Raw genomic sequence first — 27,177 nt, 5'->3', positions numbered from 1 at the left:
GAAGAGATCTCTAGTCTTTCCCATTCTGTTGTTTTCCTTGATTTCTTTGCACTGTTCATTTAAGAAGGCCTTCTTGTCTCTCCTTGCTATTCTCTGGAACTCTGCATTCAGTTGGATATATCTTCCCCTTTCTCCCTTGCTTTTCGCTTCCCTTCTTTCCTCAGCTACTTGTAAAGCCTCATCAGACAGCCACTTGGCTTTCTTGCATTTCTTTTTCTTTGGGATGGATTTCGTTGCTGCCTCCTGAACAATGTTACGGACCTCCGTCCATAGTTGCTCAAGCACTCTGTCTATCACGTCTAATCCCTTAAATCTATTCCTCACCTCCACTGTATATTCATAAGGGATATGATTTAGGTCATACCTGAATGGTTTAGTGGTTTTCCCTACGTTCTTCAATTTAAGCCGAAATTTTGCAACAAGAAGCTCATGATCTGAGCCACAGTCAGCTCCAGGTCTTGTTTTTACTGACTGTATAGAGCGTCTCCATCTTTGGCTGCAAAGGACATAATCAATCTGATTTCGATATTGACCATCTGGTGATGTCCATGTGTAGAGTCGTCTCTTGTGCTTTTGGAAAAGAGTGTTTGCTATGATCAGCGTGTTCTCTTGGCAAAACTTGGCAAAAAATGAAGCTTTTGTCCTGCTTCATTTTGTCCACCAAGGCCATGCCTGCCTGTTATCCTGGTGATTTCTTGACTTCCTACTGTAGCATTCCAATCCCCTATGATGAATAGGACATCTTTTTTTGGTGTTAGTTCTAGAAGGTGTTGTAGGTCTTCATAGAACCGATCAACCTCAACTTCTTCGGCATCAGTGGTTGGGGCATAGACTTGAATTACTGTGATGTTGAATGGTTTGCCTTGGATTCGTACTGACATCATTCTATCGTTTTTAAGATTGTACCCCAGTACTGCTTTTCCCACCCTTTTGTTGACTATGAGTGCTACTCCATTTCTTCTAAGGGATTCTTGCCCACAATAGTAGATATGATGGTCACCTGAATTAAATTCGCCCATTCCTGTCCATTTTAGTTCGCTGATTCCCCAGATGTCGATGTTCAGTCTTGCCATCTCATGTTTGACCACCTCCAGCTTACCTTGATTCACTGATCTTACATTCCAGGTTCCTAAACAATATTGTTCTTTACAGCATCGGATTTTCTTTTCACCACCAGACACATCCACAGCTGAGTGTCCTTTCGGCTTTGGCCCAGCCGCTTCACTCTTTCTGGCGCTACTTTCTGGCTCTGCTCTTCCCCAGTAGTATATTGGACACCTTCCGACCTGAGGGGCTCATCTAAAGCCCTGAACAATTTGGGACCAGGATACTTCTCCCTTATCATCCTTCCTGATCACTGAGGTCTTCTGAAGAGGCACTCCTAGTGGTCCCACATGGGTCGGAGAACTGCTTGGAAACCACCAGGAACAGAACCTTTAGTGTGGCAGCTCTCACCCTTCCAATTGAGATCAGGCATGCACCTACACCAGTTTGTTTTGGTGTTTGCTGAAGACCTTTCAAGCAAGCATTTCCTGACTGATGAGTAAATTCCAACCACAGTTTTATTGATTTATTTGCTTTTGCTGTAACTTTTTCATATTTTATGTTTTAACTTATTTTACACCACTCTGATATCATAGAATCATAGAATCATAGAATAGTAGGGTTGGAAGGGGCCTACAAGGCCATCAAGTCCAACCCCCTGCTCAGTGCAGGAATCCAAGTCAGAGCATCCCTGACAGATGGCTGTCCAGCCTCATCTTGAATGCCTCCAGTGTGGGAGAGCCCACCACCTCCCTAGGTCATTGGTTCCCTTGTCATATTGCTCTAACAGTCAGGACGTTTTTCCTGATGTTCAGCTGGAATCTGGCTTCCTGTCACTTGAGCCCATTATTCCGTGTCCTGCACTCTGGGATGATCGAGAAGAGATGCTGGCCTTCCTCTCTGTGACAACCTTTCAAGGACTTGAAAAGCGCTATCATATCTCCCCTCAGTCTTCTCTTCTCAAGGCTAAACATGCCCAGTTCTTGCCGTCTCTCTTCACAGGGCTTTGTTTCCAGTCCCCTGAACATCTTTGTTGCCCTCCTCTGAACCCTCTCCAGTTTGTCTGCATCCTTCTTAAAGTGTAGTGCCCAGAACTGGACACAGTACTCCAGATGAGGCCTAACCAGTGCTGAGTAGAGGGGAACTAGTAGTTCCCGGGATTTGGAAGCTATGCTTCTATTAATGCAGCCCAACATAGCATTCGCCTTTTTTTTTACAGCCGCATCACGTTGTTGGCTCATATTCAGCTTGTAATGGAGAACAATTCCAAGATCTTTCTCGCTTGTAGTGTGGTTGAGCCACGTATTCCCCATCTTGTAATTATGCATTTGGTTTCTTTTTCCTAGGTGCAGAACTTGGCATTTATCCCTATTAAATGTCATTCTGTTGTTTTCTGCCCAGCGCTCCAGTCTATCCAGATCACTTTGAATTTTGTTTCTGTCTTCCAAGGTATTAGCTATCCCACCCAATTTTGTGTCATCTGCAAATTTGATCAGCATTCCCTGCACCTCCTCCTCTAAGTCATTCATAAAAATGTTGAAGAGCACTGGGCCCAGGACTGAGCCCTGCGGTACCCCACTCGCTACCTCTCCCCAGTTTGAGAAGGTCCCATTGATAAGCACTTTTTGAGTCCGATTCTTTAGCCAACTGTGGATCCACCGGATCGTTGTTTCATCTAGCCCACTTTGAGCTAGTTTGCTCATCAGGATATCATGGGGCACTTTGTCGAAAGCTTTGCTGAAGTCGAGGTATATTATGTCTACAGCATTCCCACGGGCCACAAGAGAGGTGACTTGATCAAAAAATGAGATCAGATTCGTCTGGCAGGACTTGTTCTTGACAAATCCATGCTGGCTTCGAGTAATCATTGCATTGTTTTCAAGGTGCTTACAGATGGATTGCTTTATCATCTGCTCCAGAATTTTCCCAGGGATTGATGTCAGACTGACTGGTCTGTAGTTCCCAGGTTCCTCCTTTTTACCCTTTTTGAAGAAAGGGACAACATTAGCCCTCCTCCAGTCATTTGGCACTTCCCCTGTCCTCCATGATTTCTCAAAGAGAATAGACAGCGGTTCTGAGAGTTCTTCTGCCAGTTCCTTTATTACTCTAGGATGCAGTTCATCTGGCCCTGGAGATTTGAACTCATTCAAAGTAATTAGGTGTTCCTTGACCATATGCCTATCGATCTGAAGCTGCAATCCTGCCCCTTCAGCCTGTACTTCGCCTTTGCCAGGGGGGTCATAGACCGTCTTTTGGGAGAAGACTGAGCCAAAGTAGGAATTGAGCACCTCTGCCTTTTCTTTGTCATCTGTTATTGTCTTGCCATCCTTATTTAATAGCTGAACAACCATTTCTTTCCTCTACCTTTTACTATGCACGTAGCTGAAGAAAGCTACGTGTTGCTTTTTATTGTTTTTAGCATCCCTTGCTAATGTCAGCTCGTTCTCAGCTTTAGCCTTCCTGACGCCATCCCTGCAATTCTGTGCTACCTGCCTGTACTCTTCCTTTGTTACTTGGCCTTCTTTCCACTTCCTATATGTGTCCTTTTGTGTTTTCAGGTCATCTCTAAGCTTTTTGTGAAGCCACATTGGCTTCTTCTGTTGTCTTCCACCTTTTCTTCTTGTTGGGATTGTTGGTAATTGTGCCTTGAGCATTTCCTTTTTTAAAAGCTCCCACCCATCTTGGACTCCTTTTCTCGTTAGCATCGCTTGCCATGGGACCTTACTGATCATTGTTCTGAGTTTATTAAAATCAGCTTTCCTAAAATCCAGGGTACGCATTTGACTACACTCGGCTTTTGCTTCCCTTAGAACCAAGAACTCAAGTATAACATGGTCGCTTTCCCCCAGAGTTCCTGTAACTGCTACTTTATTCACTGAGTCATCTCTGTTGGTTAGGATCAAGTCAAGGATAGCCGATCCTCTAGTTCCTTCCTCTACTTTCTGTAGGAGGAAGTTATCCGCCACACAAGTCAGGAATTTCCTGGAGGGGCCATGTTTTGCAGAATTTGTCTCCCAACCAATATCAGGGAAATTGAAGTCCCCCATTACTACTACATCATGCTTCCTTGAAACATTGGCTATTTGCTTTTCAAAAGTTTCATCCTCGTCTTCTCCTTGATTGGGTGGCTGGTAGTAGACTCCAACCATCAGGTTCCTTTTATTCTGTGCTCCATTTATTTTGATCCAGATGCTCTTGATGGGGCTACCAAGCTCATCCTCCTGTATTTCTGTGCAGAGATATGTATTTTTCACATACAGTGCAACCCCACCTCCCTTTCTTTTCCTCCTGTTCTTTTTGAACAAGTTATATCCTTCAGTTGCTGTATTCCAGTCATGAGAGTCATCCCACCAAGTCTCAGTTATACCTATCAAGTCATAATTTCCCTCTTATATTAAGAGTTCAAGTTCGTTCTGTTTGTTTCCCATACTCTGGGCATTAGTATATATACATCGAAGACCATATCTCTTGATGTGGAGCAGTTTATAAATTCTATAATAAATATCTTGTGGACAGCTAAGGATATAAGAATCACCCTGCTGGGTCAAACCAAAGATTCATCCTATCCAGCATCCTGTCTCTCACAGTGGCCCAATCAGATACCTCTGCAAAGCCCACAAACAAGTCTTGAAGGCAGTATCCTCTTCTCCTGTTGCTTGCAGAGCAATTTGGCTTTACAGTCCACCCCAAATGGAGAGGCGCCATCTTTACTGGAGTGAATCTTTCTCTGACTGGGGGTAGATTCACTTGTTGTGCTATTGTGATAATCGCAGTTCCCAACAACAATTGTACCCATTTAAGTTATCAGACGGTTAGCTATCATTGCCCAACCATTCTCTTCTTTCAGACTATCATCTATCACATGGCAGCTATCACTTAAATAGAATGGGCTGGTTTGGACATAATGCTAAAATGTTTAGTGCAGGAGTTGGCAATCTGATGCCCTCCAGACATTTTAGACTACGATTTCCATCAGCCCCAGCCAGTATGGTCAATAGTCTTGGATTATGGGAGTTGTTGGCCAAAATATTTGGGGGTTGCAAGGTTGCCTACCCTTGGTTTAGTGGTATGAGAATGAGCCTAGGTCATCCTGTGACTCATGCAGTTCCCCTTCGTCCTCTTTGCAGCCACAAGGAGGGGTTCGGAAGCATTTGCTTCCGATTTGATTAACTGCAGCTTGTTATGTCATTCAAACCTGGAAAACTGGTTAATATTAACTTTGGTTAGTAGAAACAAGCCAACATAAAGCTGTGCTTTATGAAGCTGGCTTGTTTCCACTGACTGTAGTTAAGATGAACCACAATTTAGTGTTTGGATGTCATGTTAAACTGTGGTTAATCTAAAATGGAAGCAGAAACTTCTGATCTTCTACTTGCAGCTGTGCTAGAGGTGGAGAGGGGAGGGGGCAGTGCATGAGCCCAAGTCTTGCCTAGGTTCATCCTCATAAAACTGAACCACACTTTAGTGTTATGTGCAAGCTGGCTTTCTGTGAACACTCATCCTGCATAGCTCTTAATAATATCAAAGGGGTACTATACTAATATATTAGTGTTGCTATATTGGCAATAAATGGATACTGCATGATATATTCTGGAACATGAATTTTGGCTTTCAGGGTCATATTTCCTTTTCTGTGACACACTGTCCAAGTTTTATTCCTGAAATTGGGAAAACTTAAATGGTTTTAAGAGCATGTAGAATATCTTTTTGTTATATTACTGCTAATTATAAACCAGCGTAAGTAGTTTATGTACAGACTGTCAAAGGCAGAATGTGAGCTGGTAGGAATCTACATTTGTCTCACTTGTTTGGCTGTCTCCCCTGTAAAAGTTAGATACAAATATTCTGGACAAAAACTTGCAGTTCTCCTCTTCCCAAACATCTCCTTCTGAAAAGATCTGATGTTGCACCCATTCATGATTAACAACCTGCTAATTTCCTTCTTTGGAGAGTAAACTTTCTGGCCTTGCTTACATGCCCTTTCTATTCCATGATCGCATCTCTTCTCTTTCCTTCCCCTGTCTTTGGCACATTGCATCAAAGTTATGGATGCAAATCTCTGGTACTTGTAACATTTGATCATGTTAAGTGGAGTTTTGCATATGATGCCTGTTTCTTCTTGTCCTGTTCATTAGCTTACTTTCCACATTTGCAAGGATGTTTTCTCTATCTCTGCCATTCTGGCTGGGGGTTGCTGGGAATTGTAGTCAAACACATCAAGAGGGCCCAGGTTGGGGAAGGCTGTAATAGTGTGAAGAGCCTTGGCAAGCCAGATAGGGCCTTTAGGCTTTACATTGCTGCTTTGTCTCCTATGGCAGGGGTGGGCAGAAGGTAGATCTCCAGAAGTTTTAGACTCCAACTCCCAGCATGCCTGATCATCTGGCCATGCCGGTAGGGGCTTCTGGGGTGTGTGTGGAATTTCACCTTCTGCCCACCCCTGACCTCGGGCACTTGGATAGTACTTAACACTGGCCCTGCGCATATATATAAACTATGCAGCACATTCTTTTTCTTCCCTTTCAGAATGACATCTTCCTAAGACATTACGACAAAGGCCCCTGCCGAAACAAACTGGGCCACTCCCGTGCTTCAGTTATGTGGAACAGAACACAGGTATGCCAAGAACCCAAGCTTGCGTTTTATATCAGGATTTTAACAGTGTATATGTTTTGCCTATGCACTCAACTGGTTTGCCTTTTTCTTATCGCATTTATCCTTTTAAACTTTTCAGGTTGTCGGGATCCTGGTGGGCCTGGGTATCATTGCCCTGGTAACATCCCCCTTACTGCTCCTTGCCTCGCCATGTATAATCTGTTGTGTTTGCAAATCCTGCCGAGGCAAGAAAAAGAAACATGACTCACCGACCACCTAGAGCATTCTGCCCATTGGGTGTGAATGTCTACATCGTATATGTAAGGGAGAAGACCTGAAGGCTGACCTCTGGTGCCAAGGCTTTCCCAACCAATTCTCCTTTTCTTTGCCAACTTCTGCAAAAAAGTGCCTACTGTTTCACAGGACACCATCTTGTTTGCAAGTTGCAGTTCAGCAATGGGATGGATGTCTGTTGTGTTCGGTTCAATTCTGTTTTTGTTTTTTTAAAGAAAGCAGGGTTTGTAAGGTACTGTTAAGGTTCTTCAAAACAGCCCACCTCTGTCTGAATCTTGTAGGTGAAGCTACATATTTTTTCTTCCCAATTCTGGAGGTGTATCAGTTCTAGAGCACTTTAATTTTGCTTCTCCTGAGGCAGTCCTACAGTTAAATGAGGAAATACAGGGGAATGATCCATCATCTTTTTAAGAAATCTTTGGGTACTGTAAGTTTTAGCTTTCAGGGCAGAGTGAAGGAACACAATCTATTATTACTAAAAGTTACCATTTAAAACAAAGTAACACGACTTAATGACTGAACAACAACAACAAAACAACTGTACCTGCAACGGTAAAAATAACAGATATCAAGTACAGAACGTAATGGATATGGGATCTAATATGCGTTTGCTAAAAGCCCAATCAAGACTAACAAATTGCTTAGAAGTAGTATCTGCCTTAGTGCAGCATCAGAAACAATGACATGAAGCTACTATTGCAGGAATGCAGTATAATATGCCAAGCAAATAACTTTCCCTGAGCCAGTGATTAGAATTGGTGTGTAAACTACTGTAAACCACTTTGAAAACCATGAGTAGTCCATCTGTGGCCCTGGTGCTAGAACTAGCAGGTGTCACTGAGATTTGCAGTATGCAGGAGGATCCTATTGGCCTAGCTATTGCGTCATGAGGCCTGTATTTCTCTCCCTCTCTCCTGCATTGTATTGCTGCTACCATATTTCCTGTTCCTGTCTCTGTAGATGAGTCACAATAATCTTAGGACACAGGGGGTGCATACATACTGCAGTGACACCAGAGATCCACACAGACTTTGAGCGTCACTTGTGGCAACTTATGGTACACTTGCCAAAAAAGTTGGCCGTAACAAGTGTACTTCCAGTGTAAATTAGATAGTTACATGCGCACTTTTTAAAAAAGGCACACCAGTGATTTGTTTAGATTTGTTACATCATCTTGGGCCAATATTGCCAAAAGAAATACAGCTGCACTACATTATTTTACAGAGTTGGTGAGGAACTGTTAAACCACACCATCTGTACCTCAGAGCAAGTCATTCATATGTATGTACGTACGTATGTATAAATCACACACAGTTAATGACTGCAAACTTTCAGGTGAATTGACAGTAAAGTCCACTGTCCCATAAGACAGGCCCAGAGCTGGATCTAAGGAAGAGCTGCATGATCTGGAAAATATTAAAACAGGTCAAAATGATAGGGTGGGGTGGGGAAAAGAGACCTATTGTCTCTAGTCCCTGGCCTATAAGACTGCATAAGAGCTGGAATCATTCTCTATCCCAGCAGTGCAAACTGCTGTTTTTCTTTCTAATTCTATGGAAAATGGTGGCATTGTATAAATAAGACATAACAGTCTTTCTTGAAACGTTCATGTACCCTCCTGCCTGCAGCTTTTGACTGGCTGTTTATAGCTAGTTGTGGCCTCATTTTGTTCTGTATTGAGTAATTTAGAGGTAGAGTACCTATATAAATAAATCTAATGCTTCAAGGAAAGCCATGTATGTCTTATACTATATACTCTGTGTGTGCGCACAAAGCAAATATGAATTTGTGTGTATATTATAGTACATAGGATCCATACAGCCTGGGTTTCAATTAACTAAGTTCACTCAACAACAATCTGAAAATATTGGATCAAGGAATTGTCATCTTGGTCAAGAAACTTTTTAGTTAAAGGGATCCTTTGCAATTGTTCTATCTCACATACCCCTCATGATTTGACAATATGTGGTCCAAACTAGAATTGACTGATATGTAGTCATGTGTGTATTTCCCTTAAACATTTAAAACCAAAAACAAGCCTCAGAAAGCTATTAGCTTGAGCAGTGAAACAGTAGGAGGATAGAGTGCCTAATCTCCCGCTGTCTGTTTTTCTGCTCAAAATTGCCCCCTTCCAGCCGCTTTTCTCCCTGCAGGAGAAAAGAAAGGTCACATTAAAAAAAAAAAATCTACAATTAACCTGGCAACTTAGGGAAATGCTCAGGACACCTGAATTACAGTACAAAGTGGACATCAGTGTCTTATAGTACTCTGGGATACTGTGGGTTTCCTTTTTAGAATTGTACTGATAAGGTTTATTAGGGTTTAAACTTCCGTGGCTTCCCCAGGGAAGCTGTGGGAATTGTAGTTCCATGGGGGGTTTGTAAACTGTCTGATTAGAGATAATAATAGGGGTTGGATGGGGTCAGGAGTTCTGCCAACTTTAACTAGCTTAGGTTTCTAGTGTGAATGTGCCCTCACACTAGGGATGTCACCCAGATAAAGAAATCTTAATTGACCTTATTAATTTTTCAGGACACCTATCTGGTCGTTCTTAAACACATTCCCTCCATGCGTGAGCATCAGGGCTGTGCTGTGTACCACCCCCACCCCCGGCGTTCATGCATGGAGCATCAACTTCTGCAGGGGGAAGGCCTACACGCATACACCTATATTTGTGTAGGCCTTCTCCCACCAGATGTTCGTGCTTGATATGTGAATGCCTGGGGGGGTTACATGATGTGTATGACGTTGGAGGCAGGGCTATGTGGCATGACCTCCCCACCATTACATGTAGAGGGAAGTGTGTTTAAGAATGCCCAAATAGGGCCAGTATTTAGCTGTTATTCTGCAGCCAGTATTTTAAATTACTATCTTGCTCACATTTACATAATGCAAGATCATGGCCTTTTGGAAGTGTGTGTGTGTGTGTGTGTGTGAGAGAGAGAGAGACAGAGAGAGAGAGAGAGAGAGAGAAAGATGGGGAGGCAGGGTGGAGAGAGTGTCTGATTGCCTTCTGTTGCTGCCCTTTCTGGCCATTTGAATTCTTTACACACCCTCATTCATGCTGCTTCTTTGAATGCACTCTCTCTCTCTCTCTCTCTCTCTCTCACTCACTCACTCAATCTGTATGAGCTTGTATATTATAGCTCATCAGGGAGAATGACAGGGTAAGCACTTGTATTACAAATCTACCACCCAAATTGATCAGGGCCACCTTCTTTATCAAACTGCTTAAACAGCTAAACATTGTATCTCTCTGTGGCCTAACACTCCTCCTTACTTTCACTAGTAAATGAAAGGAAAGACGAAGTCCATATGCTCCTTATAGCAACTCTCACTTCACAGTGAATGCAGGAAGGCAAAGTGATCAATCCTGTAGGATCTCTTTATGAGCCACACACAGTGTTAGTGTTGTATTACATATCCTTGCCAATGAGTTTAGTATTGCGCATTATTGTATTATTAAAGCCACTTCCCCCCTCTCCGCCAAAGTTGCTTTCTTTAGGTGATGGCCATTTCATTGTCCATATTGCTGTATGAGCACTGCTATATTAAATTAGAAATCCAATCCTTTGTACCCCTATTTGGACAATGAATGGGTGGAAGGGAGAAAGAAACACTCAAATTTACACACAGGTTCTCTCTTCTGGTAATCTGCCATGGGCATAAAGGTTCTGAAATAAACAACTCTCCTGCCTGGGAGGGCTGCCCCACTTTTTTTCAGTTCTTTTCAGGTGCCTCCCCACTCAAACAAATGAATGGGAAGACAGCACATACAGGAGCACCATATGATGTTCCCTAGAAGTCAGAACACTCTTCATCAAAGTGATGATTTCACTCCAGCAAATCAGGTCCATATGCCCAACAAGGATTTCCTATTGTCTGCTATGAGATTAGAAAGGATCCCAATCTACCAACCTTCCCCTCCTTGGTGCCCTTCGGATGGACTGGACAACAGCATCCCCCAACAGGCATCGCTAGCTGGGGAATGTTGGGAGTTGTAGTCCAACCCATCTGGAAGGCACCAGGTTGGGAAAGGCTGCTTTAGGCCACCTGGAGCTTTCCTTCTCCTCCAGTACTAGTAGGCATGTGCATTTGGGGTTTTTTGGATTATGAGTAGCTCCACTGACTTCCTGAAAAGCCAGATTGACTTCTCTTGACTCTACAGGAGAGGATTTTTAATTGCTTTTATTGTTTTCCGTAAAGAGTTTAATTTATAGTAAAATCTTTAAGCATCAGCTGGAAGAGGACAGGGCATAGTGCACTAAATGATGGTATGATAGAAGATGTGTATTGTAGAAGATTTTAAAAAAAAACATTGTTGGAGAACTTGAAGAAAATCTAGCTGTCTAGTCAAATCCCATGTAAGTACTCAAAACTAGGCTGATGTAGGTCTTAAAGCAGGGATAGGGAACCTCAGGCCTGCATGTCAAATTGTGCTTGCTAGGCCACCCCGTCTGTCCGGTAAAGGCCTCAGGTCTGGCCTCAAAGAAGAGAAGGGAGGGTTGGAATGTGGCTCCTGACTGAGTCAGCCACTGGGATCGCTTCTCAAAGTGGCAGCTCTGTTGGCTCCCCCCCCCTTCTCCAATTGGAGAAGGTGAGTGGAGGGGAGCGAAGTGTGTCTGCATGACTGTGTGTGTGTGGGTGAGCGAATGGTGGGACAGTCATATTGGGCTCTGCATGCCATCTCTTCATCGGTGGCCCCGGCCAGTTTCAGCGGTGCCCACACCCACTGCTGACATACTTATTTGGAACCAATTCAGCCCTTTCACCGAAAAATGTTCCCCACCCCTGATCTAAAGGATTACTACTCAGGTACACAAAAAAAGACAATGTCTACTGGTATTTCCTAGTTTGTTTTTAGTGAATACACTTACTTCATCACACTTAAGATGGTGAAGGGCCAAGGCTGTGATCTGTGTAATATTCAATAGAATCTATTTTCTGTGTATGTTCAGAGTGTACGAAGACACTGCAAGTGCTCTTTGTAAGTTTTACTTAATGATTCAGCATTTGGAAGTTTAAAAAATTGAAATGTACTTTGCTCTGTATATTCATACTATATATATATTTTCAGCCTCTGAGGTTTCCTTCTCTTCCACCCTCCCCTCCCTTCTAATGTCGTAATATGCAACTTGCGCAAATTAAAAATTTAGCAAAAGCAGTTTGTCTCCATTTGACTTCAGCAAGCTGCTTTTAAAACAGATTGTGAACCTTTAGGAAAATTAGTTACTAACAAAAAGACAATTCAAAGCCATCTGTCACATTTAAGGATCGCTGGAGGAGGGGTGCAGAAAAGGCAGCAGAAAGAAAGTCTGGCTTAAATGTCGTTCTTGAATCCCTGTCGATTTTGTACATTTTGTACCCCACCCTTCTTTCAAGAAGTTCACAGGGGCCTATAGCATTTTATCTTCATAATGGTAACCCCCTGCAGTGGGTTAGGCCGTGAGATAAAGTGACTTGCTTTGGGCTACCAGTGACCTTTATGGCTAAACAGAGATTTAAACCTCAGCCTTCCTGGTCCAAGTCCAGAATTCTCTAGCCGCTACAGCACCCTGGCTATAAGTTTGCTGGTTCCCTAGATAAAATGCCAGCATAGTGCCTGTGGATCTGGTGGTCATGGACACATCATATCCTGCCCCATAGCTGGGCAAACCAGCATCACTTGCCATTTGCCCAGCCGTTGTGATCCAGGCTTTTCAAGACACGTCCACTCTGGCTTTTCCCGCAGTCCCATTTTGATGCCTTAGCACAAAGCTGGGAATACACAAAAGGTGCCATGTAGCATGAAGCTCAGGTGTCCTTTCTGCTTTTGATGGCCTAATGGTTTCTCTAGCCCGCTATATGGACCACTGGAAAATTGAAGTGAATTGTGCACTGATGCTGTCAGAAATCTAATGAGCTGAATCAATGTCTTGAGGTTCCTTGAAAGACAAAAAAAACCAACACAATTGCATATGCACATACCTTTTGTAAACTCTAGTCCTTTGGACAAAATAGGCTGCTGTTATTGGTGTCACACCCGTGTTGGAATCCTCCAAGGAGAAGGAAGAGTTAGAGGCCCCAACAGAGGTTGATGCCCAGTTCCTACCAGGGCCTGAGTCCGTGGAGGAGCCTGCTGAGGTCCAAGCCACTCAGAAAGAGGGGGACCCTGGCTCAGAGGTAGAGGCTGAGCACCCCCACCCCCCAAGGCCCAGGGAGTGACAGCAGCAGAGGACGCAGGCCCAACTCAGGGAACCTCGATGAAGTGCCAGGCTCTGGCAGAGGTCTACTTGGGAGGAAAGGGGTTCCTCATGAGTAGGGCTCTGACCAGAGAGCGCTAATATACTGCAGCAAGGCCTGGGTGGGGCAGCGGGCTTTGCTGTTAAAAGCCTTCAGTGTCTGCCTAACCAGTGTTGGAAACAATGCCATTCCAGCAGCTCCGGTGCCTTGTACCTTGCCTCCTAGACATTGCCCTGTGACTGACGCTCTGTGATACTGACCCTTGGACTCCTTCTTGACTATATAATGTATCTGACTGCCTCACTGTGTTTTGATCTCTACCTGCTCTTTTGACCACTGCTGCCTTAGCCTGACTCCATGTATCTGACTGCTTACCTGTGTTTGACCATTTGCCTCCTTAATTGACCACTCTGTTTACATCCCTGTATTGACTAGTAAAGAGCCAGGTCTCAGTTTAGAGCAGGACAGTTGGGACCATTGCTGCTCATGTCCCTACCCTTCTGCGGTTACTGCCTTATTCCTTTCAGAAAGAGCCTTTGATGGCTGGGAACTACTCAAGCTTTCAGCTATGTGCAGAATGAGTCTACTGCAAATAAGGCAAGAAGTAAAAGGATTGGGCAACCTGAGTACCAGAGTTGCAGAGATGTAGGGCTTTTCTACATCAGGCTTTTAATCTGCACGGTTACCGAGGCTTCTGCTTCCGGATTCTTTGCGGGATTAAGATCGGCTCTTTTACACATTTTTTTCCCCAGCGGTTTTCTTGCTGTGCCTTTCTGTATGTTCCATTACACAAACAATAGGTGGCACTGTTGTATAGCAGAATTGCACAAGTACATGAGGGTTCTATAATGCCATTCAGAAAAATATCAGACTTTCCTCATTAGGAAAAAAACCACGATAATGGTTACAAAGCATGAAGAGGCTCTGGTGGATGACAAGGACCTGCACATTACCATGAGTGAGGAATCCCAAGTGCACAAGCCTTGGGTAGAAAGGCTTGTTGACAAATACAACTTTCTGGTGACAACTTGTGCATTAAAATATGAAATTTTTATATACAGGAATTAAGAAGGCCTTCATCAAGCTTACTAATTGTACTGCTAGGGCAGAAGCCCAGTTAATTCATGGAGTGACCATCCCTTGAATACTGTTGTGAGTTTGGCTGTCCGATTAGTGTGATCACTAGACCTTGCTGAAAGTGTATTTGTTGAAACACCTGGCCACCCCACCCCCTCGTCTTCCCACCCTGCTGGTTTCTTGAATAGGTAATTGATCTGTAGGGGTGTGGTTTCAGACTGGAGTGTGTGTGTGTGTGTGTGTTTGGGTGAGGGGCCAGCAGGGGACGAGTTTAATAGAGAAAATGAGAGCCAAACCTTTATAGTTGGAGTTAATTTAAACTAGGAGTGTGTGTGCGTGCAGGTGTGTGTGTGTGACACAATTTGTGTAACCCACAAATTTTACACAACTCACAATGGCTCAGTTTGCGTGACATCCCACAATCCCCAATCACTGTGATAAGAGGTCACATATTCAAAATGGTGTCCACAGGTGCCAGGGCTAATCATGGTTTATTAACTCACTATAAACTGCCATCTCATATGAATTGGTCCCATAGGTTCTTTTCATGGTTAACAACCCACAGTTAACCCATAGTTCACTCTTAACAACAACCCACGATTCAAGAAACCTTGATTAATTCAACCATGGTTTGTCATTACATTCGAAGTAGGTCAGAGTGTAGAACAACAAATAACTTTACTACTGCTGACAAAACAAGCTAGGTCTTGGCTGCTGGAAACAGTAGAGGTGGGATGATGATCATTATTCATGACACAGGGTGGAAAGCTTCATACTAGGTCAAATACAGTGCCAATCGCCTCTGGGCTCTCTGGGTGCTGCACAAAGTTCAAACCCCTTTTAATAGCACAGTGTTTATTTCTTTGCTAGGGTAGCTAAAATCCTGTCATTAATTTTAATGGTTGCCACTTACATTTCAGAGTACTGTGTTGTTGTTGTTCTGAATATATTTTTATTTATTTTATCTTTATAAATGAAATAAACAATACCAGGAGGATAATGAGGAGGATAATGTAAGCCGCCTTGAGTTCCTTGCGAGAGGGAGAAAGGCGGGGTATAAATGCAATAAATAAATAAATAAATAAATAAAACCAAAATTACCAACAACCTGATCAATACTACAATTTCCCAACAATACAATATTCTGATGAGGACACCACAGTAACAAAAAGAGAAGGAAAAAGGGGGAAAAAAGGAAAAGGGAGGAGGAAAGGAAGTGAAGAAAAAAGATTCTTTCCCCTTCCCCCCCCCTCTCCCTCCCCTTTAAAGAATTATGTTTAAACTCCAATACCCCCCGGCCTCCGATGCCATTCTATTTTAAAAACTGTATCTATAACCTTAACTATCTTAGTTGTTTATTTAATAAACAACCTTACATTTCAATATCATATAATCAATCTTATATCAAAGAAACAGGTCTACAGTTCATTCCCAGTAACCTATATTAATATTAATAAGAAATATAGTGTTATATAATAATAAAACTTAAACCTTCAACAATCAGTAATATATTTTATATACAAATGCATGTGCACAATTACCTTCAAACAATAAATTTAAATACAGCATACCATATCTATTTTGAAATAAAAAATATAAAGAAAAGCAAGAAAAAAAGAAAGATGAAAGAGAATAAACGAATATATGTATAATCATTCATCTTCTGACCTAGCCTGGATCATGTAGACTAAACACAGGCAGTTAACAAAGCTTGTTTAAAGATTCCAGTTCATGGGGTTGTAACAGAATTCTCACACATTTTTATGTTCAGCTATGCCTCCGCCATTTCATGATTTAGAAACTTCTTCATCTGACCTTCAGACACAATACAAAGTGTAGCAGGATATTGTAAGTAATATTGTAAGTTTGTTTGTTTTGCCATATTTTTTGCTTTGATAAATTGCCTTCTTTTATTCGCCACCTCTTTGATGTAGTCTGGAAATAACATAACTTTATCTTGTTTCCAGGAAAGGCTTCCACCCTGTCTTGCCAAACGCAGGATATAATTCTTTGTGGAGACTTTTGCAAATTGGACTATGATCGTGTAATCAGTCCCTTTAGCATTTGGCACACGAAATGCCTGCTCAATATCAAGTAAATAATCAGATAGAATAGGGAGTATCTCATGCGAAAATGTATCTACAAAAATAGGCAATTTTACATCATTAGACAGATTTTTAATCCCAATAATACGTACAATGGATCTCCTCGTGAAGGCCTCCAGTTGAGAAATTCTATCAGAGGCATTTTTAAAACAAATTTGTGTCGTAGTTGCATTTCCTGCCACTCGGTCTTCTAGCTCATTAATTTTCATCTCCATTTTTTGCCATGACGCATTAATTAAATCTACAGCTCCTTGCAAGGAGGTGATGGAATTTTGGATTAAATCCAGTCTTTTGGCTTGCTCCATAAATTGCGAAGATAAAGTCTTTATCAGAGTAAATATTTCCCCTATATCTTCTGTTCTTGAAACTTTTGACACAGGGGGTGCAGGGGGAGTTGATGCCGGCTCCTTCTCGGCGCAGTCATGTTTCTCTCAAACAGATCTTGCAGGTCCTCAGATGTTCTCAAATATTGTTAACATTTCTTAAATCATCCCTCAGAAGTTGTGGATATTTCTTAAAGCATATATTATTATGGAACACGTCAGCCCTGTTTTCTCCTATGAAATAGGAGTCTCGGTACAGCTTTTTGCATTGGTAAAGCTCTGGAGAGATAATCCTGGAATCCACCCCCACCACTATCTCGAGGGGGGTACTTTTCTCCAAGATATTATCCAGATGTTGCCTTGCCCCCCCTTTAATTCCAGGGGGGAATGAAAAGGTTTTTCAACCTTTTGAGAAAAGGTTTGAGAAAGCTCCCATAGGAGTGCCCATGGGATGATACCAGAGCGACATTGGTTCCAACCGGAAGTCCAGAGTACTGTGTTTTTAAATGACAATGATAATATGGTCCTTGCTCCCAATAGTGATCATGCATTTCATAATGGCAGAACTGAAGCACAGACCACCAGCAGAAGCAGTAAGATGTGGATAAAATTAACCAAAACAATGCAATATTAATAGTATTAATAGAAATTAATAATTCTCTGCTGCTTGCCCTTTTGAACTTTTCCTAAATCATAGCCTAAGTTTTGAATCCGAGGCTACTGAGGGTTTGAGTGATGACATGCAGATTTCCAGACATTTTGGATATAATTGGTTCTTTGGTAGAGTCTCTGTAGAACAAGGGTGTGGAATCTCTCAATGTTGCTGGACTGCAACATAGCCAGTGGTGAAGGATGACAGGCCTTGCACTCCAACAATGCTGGCAGGCTACATGTTCCGCATCCCTGATGTAGAGGGTGTTCTGTTGAGGGAGGCAGCAACATATAAGCCTTGCACTGGATGGAATCCTAATGATGGGTTGTCACTGGCACCTCTATTCTCCCTATAGGCAAGCTGACCATATTTCCTTGAGAAAAAAACGGGATATTGGGGTGACAAAAACAGGACGGGGTTATGTAATATTCTGTATTCATGAGAAAGTAAGATGATAAAAGTTTTATTACATGAACATATTGAGCTAACAATTATTCTTCAGTGACAGAACTCATACAAAAATTTAGGTAGATGTAGAGGGGGACTATATTTCGCCATGATCGTACCATGAATATTTCTCCGATGAAGTAATCTTAGGCAGCAAATTTTGGTCTTTCAAAACCTTATCATAAAACTTCTCACACTCACCCACCTGGCTCCCACACGCTGAATGGGGCTTAGTGACCACCTCTCGAATTCCCAGCCACTGCAGACAGGCAAGGGGGCGGTGTCTGATTGTCTCTAACTCAAGAAGCCGGGCCCTGACTGGATAAAGTAAAGGGAACTTCCTCTTTCGTCACACTAGTAGTTTTACTGCATGCATTGATTAGCATAGAGCCTTATGATAAACGCGTTTAGTTTTTTATAAAAAATTAAAAACGGGACAAAATTGACATATATTAAAACGATGGGACGGTCGGGAAATATGAAAAAAACGGTATTGGCCTGTTTAAAACGGTACGTATGGTCAGCCTACCTATAGGGCTGAGATAGCATGAGGGACTAAGGGCTTTTCTACATGAGGCTTTTAACCCGTACCTTTACCGAGGCCTTTGCTTCTGCATTCTTTCTGGGATTAAGATCGGCTCCATTACACTTGTTTTTTCCCCAGGGGTTTTCTTTCTCTGCCTTTCTATATATTCCATTATACAACTGCTAAATGGCACTGTGGTTTAGTGGAATTCTTCAATTGCAAGAGGTTTCTATACTGCCGTTCAGAAAAATACCACACTTCCCTTGTTAGGAAAAAAATAACATGATAATGATTTCAAATTATGGGAGAGGCCCTGGAGGATGACAACGTCATGTGAAGATGAACAAACTACTGTGAGTAAGCAATCACAAGCACACAAAAGCCTCCTGTAGAAAGGCCTGCCACTGAATTACTAGGATTTTCACATGATGCTAATGTGTTTCCCTATAACTTGAATTATGTTGCATTTTTTTCTCCACAAGGGTGATAAATAGCTGGTGTGAGGTAGTGGTTAAGAAAAAGAATCATGAACTGGTAGTCTCAGGCATCAAATTAGCTGAAACAATGTTGTGATACCATAGTAAGTTATGATTTCAACTACCCTTAATGTTTCAGGCTCAGACTATTTATACATTACATATAGTACACTACAGTCAGTAGAGGCTGGTGGCTCTGATTTTGGTGTGGCTGTGATTCCATTCTGGGTTTTAGTTAGAACCAGCCAGAACTCTAAAGGAGCTATCTGAGCTGCTGCATATCCCCTATTTTGGGGATATGGTTCAGCACCTTGGATAGCTCCTTTAGAGTTCTGTCTGGTTCTAAAACCCAGAATGGATTCACAACCCACTGAAATTGGAGCCACCAGCCTCCACTGCCTACCTGAGAAGGAATTACTTCCACTGTAATCCTGGGAACTGTGGTTCCATGAGGTGGACTATCACAGCTAATTATCAGTACTGTCACTATGATTCCCAGGATTCTTTGTGGGAAGTATGACTGTTAAAGCATGACTAGCATAAAAAAACAATATAGATTTGGAGTCTAGATATTCTCAAGGAGGTGTATTTATAATCTTTACATACATTATTTTGAGAACAAGCTGAATCACCCTTCCCCAACCCGGTGCCCTCCAGATTTGTTGGGCTGCAATTCCCATCAACAGCCAGCATGGTTGTTGTAGTCTCAAACATCTGGAGGGCCCCAGGTTGGGGCAGGGTGAGCTAAACATTATAAAATGAAGTGAATGGGACTGTTTTACGATGCAGATAGAGCAGATATTGTTTGGAAGGTAGCTTGACAACGAACAACAACGTTCTACAAAAAGTCTTGTATTTTAAAGATTAACATACAGTATTCTGGCATCAGCTGTTGTGGACACTGTCTACTTCATCAGATGCACTGATGAAAGAGCAGGTGGGCAGCTGGTGACAATGCGGCTTTTCAAGAGGGAAGCGGCTGGTTGGCAGCGGATTAGTGATGACGTCATCTGTCGCGAAGGAACTCGGACTGCTCCAACTTCGCACTAAATCGCTCGTGAAGACACCCCCAGTCTGGTAAGGTAGACTCATTGAGGGAGGGCTCCACTGAGGGTGTTTTGCTGAGGGGCCCTCAGAAACTGGTGCATGAAGTGCATCTGGTGAAGCGGACAGGGTCCATGAAAGCTTGTGCCAGAATAAATGTGTTGGTCTTTAAGGTGCCACAAGGCTCTTGGTGTTTGTTTGTTTTTGTGCTGCAACAGACTAACACCCTCTGGAAATTCTAACAGTATTCTAAGGGTTTCTGCGGCTTTCCCCCCTTCATTTGTGGTACATGTGGTTTTGGTAACAGAAACAAGTATTAGGAACTCAAAATAATTATGAAACGAAGAATCACACAGAAGAGTGATTGTTTACAATCTACAGAAAGTAGAGGAAGGAACTAGAGGATCGGCTATCCTTGACTTGATCCTAACCAACAGAGATGACTTAGTGGAGAAAGTAGCAGTTACAGGAACTCTGGGGGAAAGCGACCATGTTGTACTTGAGTTCTTGGTTCTAAGGGAAGCAAAAGCCGAGTGTACTCAAACGCGTACCCTGGATTTTAGGAAAGCTGATTTTAATAAACTCAGAACAATGATCAGTAAGGTCCCATGGCAAGCAATGCTAGCGAGAAAAGGAGTCCAAGATGGGTGGGAACTTTTAAAAAAGGAAATTCTCAAGGCACAATCACAAACAATTCCAACAAGAAGAAAAGGTGGAAGACAACAGAAGAAGCCAATGTGGCTTCACAAAAAGCTTAGGGATGACCTGAAAACACAAAAGGACACATATAGGAAGTGGAAAGAAGGCCAAGTAACAAAGGAAGAGTACAGGCAGGTAGCACAGAATTGCAGGGATGGCGTCAGGAAGGCTAAAGCGGAGAACGAGGTGAGGTTAGCGAGGGATGCTAAAAACAACAAAAAGGCTTTCTTCAGCTACGTGCATAGTAAAAGGCAGAGGAAAGAAATGGTTGTTCAGCTATTAAATAAGGATGGCAAAATGATAACAGAGGACAAAGAAAAGGCAGAGGTGCTCAATTCCTACTTTGGCTCAGTCTTCTCCCAAAAGAGGGTCTATGACCCCCCTGGCAAAGGCGAAGTACAGGCTGAAGGGGCAGGATTGCAGCTTGAGATCGACAGGCATATGGTCAAGGAACACCTCATTACTTTGAATGAGTTCAAATCTCCAGGGCCAGATGAACTGTATCCTAGAGTCATAAAGGAACTGGCAGAAGAACTCTCAGAACCGCTGTCTATTCTCTTTGAGAAATCATGGAGGACGGGGGAAGTGCCAGATGACTGGAGGAGGGCTAACGTTGTCCCTATCTTCAAAAAGGGTAAAAAGGAGGAACCTGGGAACTACAGACCAGTCAGTCTGACATCAATCCCTGGGAAAATTCTGGAGCAGATCATAAAGCAATCCATCTGGAAGCACCTTGACAACAATGCCGTGATTACTCGAAGCCAACATGGATTTGTCAAAAACAAGTCCTGCCAGACAAATCTGATCTCATTTTTTGATCAAGTCACCTCCCTTGTAGACCGTGGGAATGCTGTAGACATCATATACCTCGACTTCAGCAAAGCTTTCGACAAAGTGCCCCATGATATCCTGATGAGCAAACTTGCTCGAAGTGGGCTAGATGAAACAACGATCCGGTGGATCCACAGTTGGCTACAGAATCGGACTCAAAGAGTGCTTATCAATGGGACCTTCTCAAGCTGGGGAGAGGTAACGAGTGGGGTACCGCAGGGCTCAGTCCTGGGCCCAGTGCTCTTCAACATTTTTATTAATGACTTGGAGGAGGAGGTGCAGGGAATGCTGATCAAATTTGCAGATGACACAAAATTGGGAGGGATAGCTAATACCTTGGAAGACAGAAACAAAATTCAAAGTGATCTGGATAGACTGGAGTGCTGGGCAGAAAACAACAGAATGACATTTAATAGGGATAAATGCCAAGTTCTGCACCTAGGAAAAAGAAACCAAATGCATAATTACAAGATGGGGGATACGTGGCTCAACCACACTACGAGCGAGAAGGATCTTGGAATTGTTGTCGATCACAAGCTGAATATGAGCCAACAATGTGATGTGGCTGCAAAAAAGGCAAATGCTATTTTGGGCTGCATTCATAGAAGCATCGCTTCCAAATCCCGGGAAGTACTAGTTCCCCTCTACTCAGCACTGGTTAGGCCTCATCTGGAGTACTGTGTCCAGTTCTGGGCACCACACTTTAAGAAGGATGCAGACAAGCTGGAGAGGGTTCAAAGGAGGGCAACAAAGATGATCAGGGGACTGGAAACAAAGCCCTATGAAGAGAGACTGAAAGAACTGGGCATGTTTAGCCTTGAGAAGAGAAGACTGAGGGGAGATATGATAGCACTCTTCAAGTACTTGAAAGGTTGTCACAGAGAAGAAGGCCAGGATCTCTTCTTGATCATCCCAGAGTGCAGGACACGGAATAATGGGCTCAAGTTACAGGAAGCCAGATTCCGACTGAACATCAGGAAAAACTTCCTGAGTGTCAGAGCAATACGGCAATGGAACCAATTACCTGGGGAGGTGGTGGGCTCTCCCACACTGGAGGCCTTCAAGACGAGGCTGGACAGCCATTTGTCAGGGATACTCTGACTTGGATTCCTGCATTGAGCAGGGGGTTGGACTCGATGGCCTTGTAGGCCCCTTCCAACCCTACTATTCTATGATTCTATGATTCTATATGAGTGTCCTGTGTCGTTTTCTCCGTTATAGGTTGAGTGATTTAATGAGTCAGTTCAAAGTATCCATTCAAGCCACTGTACTTTGCACTTTGTGTCCTATTAACTTCAGAAATGGTTGCATTCTGCTGATGAATGTGATGCAATAGAAGAGAGCCAGGAAAAATTGGCATGATTATAGGAAGGATAGGGTAAGTTGGGGAGATGAAGATTTTCTTCCCTCTCACCAGCTTTTTGGGGAGCTCACCATTCATCATATACGTATTCATATCAGGGCAGGTGGTGGAGTGAAGCTGGCCTGACTAACTCTACTGATTTAACTTACTAATTGCATAGTTAGATAACAACAACAGACCTATTGTTCAGTAATTTAAATTAGTCTTCCTTAAGCTGCTCCTTCCAGGTGTGTTGGACTACAACTCCCACTGCAGCCTGGAAAAGAATAAAAACATCTTCATTTGGTACCAAAGTGACCATAAAGGAAGTGCCAAGTGAGCCTCTGGGAAGGGCATCCCAGAACTGGGAACCGAGAAAGCCCTTTCCACTATGGCCACTTGCCTAACTTGTTGGGAGCTTCTGGACCAGGGCCTCTGAAGAGGATCTCAAGGTACAGGTAAATATATATGGGAGAAATAATATTTAAATACAGCACATACAGCTTTTTGCCCACTTCTCCACTTGCAGTGGCAGGCATCCTGCTCCTCAATAGTATCTGTGGATCAAGGCAAATCAAGCCTGGTGAGGGGGTTGGCATATCTCCCAACCCCCTACCAGGGAACCCAGTATATAAACCAGAGCCCCCTGCTGTCACTTCTCCATCTCCTCCTAGACCAAGGGTGGACAACTTGTGGCCCTCCGGGTATTTTGGCCTACATGGTTCCTCAACATTGGCTATGTTGGCCAAGGATGATGGGAAACAGTGAATACTCTAGAGCGGTCTTCCCGAACCTGGTGCCCTCCAGATGGTTTGAGCTACAATTCCTAGCATTCCTGACCATTTGCTATGCTGGCTGGGGCTGATGGGAGGTGAAGTCCAAAAGATCTGGAGGGCACCAGGTTGGGGAAGGCTGCCTTAGGGATCAGGGTTGCCACCTTTTTGTCAGCAGGGTCTTCCTGCAACTAAGAGCTGCGTAACAGACAGAGATTCTACTGCTTCAGAACATAAGAAAGCTTGTGCTGGGTGAGATCAAAGGCCTATCTAGTCTGGCATTCTGTTCCCACAGGAGCCAACCAAATGCCCCAATGGGGAAGCCCACAAGCAAGACAGGAGCTCAGCCATGCAGCTTTCCCCACAACTGCATGATGGGAAAATTTGCCCCAGTTGGATTTCTGCCCCTGAGCCTCTGTCAGGAGAAAGCCTTGAGTCACTACTGTTACCATTGCTTGGAAAGGCAGAGTCCAATCAATCCCACGCGTATTTAAAATAGCATCATTCCTTGTTTCTATTTGCAGCGTTGGATGGGATGTGCAGAAAACATTGACTGAAATATGGCTCCCACAGGGGCTCTCATGGCCACAGTGATGTAACCTTCACTCATCTTAAAATGACAACAACAAAAACCAGACCTTTAACTGTATACTATTTGGAAACAGTCCCAGAATCCACTGTGTCTCCCAAGCCACAAAACGCAGTAGAAAGAAAATCACTAATTGTTTCCCTCTGCCTTTGGGTGTCCAACTCGTAGGAAGCTTTCACTGGGCATGACTCAGAAAGGTTGACAATTCTGTTTTATTGCATCCGTGAGAACATCTTTTTTTCTTGTTTGGTATGTGATTGAACAGCGTTACTGGCATATGCTGGCTTTGGACAATTATAGCATTTCATGACATGCGAATGGTCTCTCCTGAAAATTACTGTGAGAGGATATGAAAGCCCCATCTGTGGTGTTTGGTCTGCAGTGGCTGTTTCACTCCACACAGAAAGAACGTAAGGTCTCCTGGATAATCTGATTTATACACAACCACCCCCCAGTTCTGGATTCTCACTGCAAATGGTGTCACTTTCACACAAAGATGGTTTAGAAAACCCACCACAGACAGCAACAATTGAAGTCTGAAGCATAGTATCTTTGCGCCACCCAGTGGTGGCACAGTGTGAATCCAGGTAACTCCCCCTCCAACCCCCCCCCCAATTTTAGTGTACACAGAGTAATAAGAAGCTGGTAGTACTTTCTCTAAAGGGTGCCAATATCCAGTATTGCAAGAATGACCGTCAAACAATGTACTGTTTTAGATAACCTTATTCAGTGGGATTCTCATCATTTCGTGTCTGGAAAGGTAACTGGGTATGTATACAATATGGGACAACATTTTATCATAAGGCAAATGTCAGAATGTATTGACTGATTCAAAACGTTTCTATGCCACCCTTCAGTTTAATAAACTTCCAGGGAGACTCACACAATTATAAATCAAATACACAAAATGCAAACCATCAAATTAACACCACAGAGGGTTAAAACTAGGGGCATGCAAAAGCCTTGGCTGAGGCATGAATAAGAGGCAAACATTCTTTCTTCGGAGGTATTCAGACTGCCTCTGAATACAAGCCAATGTGGGTTCGAAGCAGTCTGAGATTATGTGAGCTGGCTCCAAAGCTTCAGAACTGCTTCGGAGTTTCAGAAGGATGTTTTCTTTTTATGTTTTCTGACAAAGTCGCAGCCCCGGGGCAAGCGCTGTCATTGCCTGACACAGGAAAACATGCACCGCCACCCATCTCTTGCCCCTTTCCTCCTACCACTGCCTCACCCCCCCACACACACACACTACTGCCCCCCATTCCCCTTATCTGTGTTGTTATGTGGCTGGAAAAAGCTGCCTCCTGGATCTCATGAGAGTTGGGCGAGTTCTTGCAAGAGCTGAACAACTGTTTCTGGCTGCGGGGCTCTCAAAGGGGAAACAGAGGGTGGGCAGCTGCTCCAGAGAACTCTGCCAGCTACTTTCTCACTGTGGCCAAATGCCACAGTGGGAGAGCAGCTGATGGGGCTCTCTAGAGCACCTGCTGGAGGCTGCAGGGAAGCGGTGAGGGTGGGCCCTCATGGATGGGCTGGGACGGTGTAAGGGGGTAGTGCAATTTGCTGCTTCTCTGGCTCTGCAACCCAATGTGGGCACTTCACCCTGCTTCATGGGTCAGCCAGCTCTGCCAAGTCAATATATTTTTGAACTTCCCACAAGTGTCTGCAAGCTTTCCATAAATGAAACCCCCCAGCAGAGCAGAGAGGGATGGGCTGCCATCTCCCCACATGTGGGTGAGTCCCAGTGTCCAGGCCACAATGCATCCCCACTGTAATCTCTGATCTGAGAGTGGGGGGATTCCTCCAGGTGGTCGGGCTTGGAGTCTAAGCTCCATCCCCTGGAGGAACCCCAAGCGGCTGTGTGGGCTGGATTGGGGTTCCCTGCAGGCCGGATTAGGCCCACTGGCTTGAGGTTTTGTACCCTTGCTTTAAAGGAACTCCAAACTTTAGAGGCTCCCCTTGCACGAACACCCCTGCACCTATCCTTCAGAAATGTTGCAGGGTATTTTCCTAGGAGCATACACTATGCTCATATAAGTTTCCCAGAAAACCACAGAGAAGGTAGGTCATCCTTCTCCCTCCCTGCAAATCAAACTTTACAGGCACCTAGCACAAAATCACTATGCCTATATGCCTGAAATGTGGCAGGGTTCATCCCTTAAGAAGGGTCTCTCATGTCTGCCAATTTCATCCAGTATTGCCACACAATAAATAAAGTTCTAGGCATCTGTTGATGTTGCCATTATACTCAATGAGGATAACATCTGAGGCTTTAGAAATGAGGCGAGGCTCAGCCTCAGTTCCATGGCGAATCGTGATGTCAGTCTGAGTCAGGGCAACTCAGTATTCAAGCCCATGAGGTGGGCTCCACAGCAATGTTGGTTGCTGGTTTTTTTGCACGTTACTAATTAAAATACTTCTAAGCAATAAAACTAGCAGAAACGATAAAATTTAATGGGACTAACATCAGCTAGGTAACGTGCTGAAAGGCCTGGGCAAATCCCAAGGCCTCACCTGCTGTTGAAAAGACTTCTAGTTTGGCAGCAGGGGAGCCTTTCTGGGAAGTGCACTGTGATGCTCCTGCCCTGAGTTCTACCTTCTCCAGCTTCCACCTGATGAAACTGAGAAGACCCCCCCCCCCGGACGTCTACCTCCGCTTTGGCCAGTTGTCCTCACTGACACACACAGCTTCTGCCCCTTTTACTCCCTGGGCTAAAGAGACACCCAGTATGCCTAATTGGTTCCCTCCACCCAATACAGGAACAAGGAAATATGTTTTGCTAATGGTAGCACAATAAGACAAACCAACACGTGGGATTTTTTAGTTATAATAAAACAAATTTAAAAAAATTAAAAATAAGAGTGATATATCTTCTGCCCGGCTAGGTGATATTCAAACTGTTCTGGAGGGGGTTGCACCCCCCCTAAAGGATCAGTTGGGGGTGCTCTTGGACCCAGAACTGTCATTTGAGGCACAGGTGAACTCAGTGGCACGGAGCACTTTTCATCAGCTTAGGCTGGTATACCAACTACGCCGTTATCTGGACAGAGATAGCCTAGCTACAGTTATCCACGCTCTGATAACTTCTCATCTGGATTACTGCAATATGTAGTGGGGGGGCTGCCTTTGAAAACGGTCTGGAA

General features: G+C 43.6%; 1 protein-coding gene across 12 annotated transcripts in view; it reads left to right on the top strand.

The window, feature by feature from the left end:
• Positions 1–9,128, top strand: part of RNF144B (ring finger protein 144B) — a 129,071-nt gene extending 119,943 nt beyond the window's left edge. For all 12 annotated transcript variants that reach the window (XM_084850171.1, XM_084850172.1, XM_084850176.1 and 9 more), the window contains 2 exons: positions 6,568–6,657; positions 6,776–9,128. In XM_084850171.1, coding sequence (XP_084706297.1) covers positions 6,568–6,657; positions 6,776–6,916 — 231 coding nt within the window. In that variant the 3' untranslated portion in view covers positions 6,917–9,128. The remainder of the gene's footprint in view (positions 1–6,567; positions 6,658–6,775) is intronic.
• Positions 9,129–27,177: the final 18,049 nt, after the last annotated feature.

The sequence above is a fragment of the Heloderma suspectum genome, chromosome 4, assembly GCF_057233095.1.
Source record: "Heloderma suspectum isolate Gila_16-S chromosome 4, 16-S_ref, whole genome shotgun sequence".
In the NCBI taxonomy this organism is placed as follows: Eukaryota; Metazoa; Chordata; class Lepidosauria; order Squamata; family Helodermatidae; genus Heloderma; species Heloderma suspectum.
The sequence above is the reverse complement of the archived record's forward strand: the minus strand, read 5'-3'. Positions and strand labels throughout refer to the sequence as shown.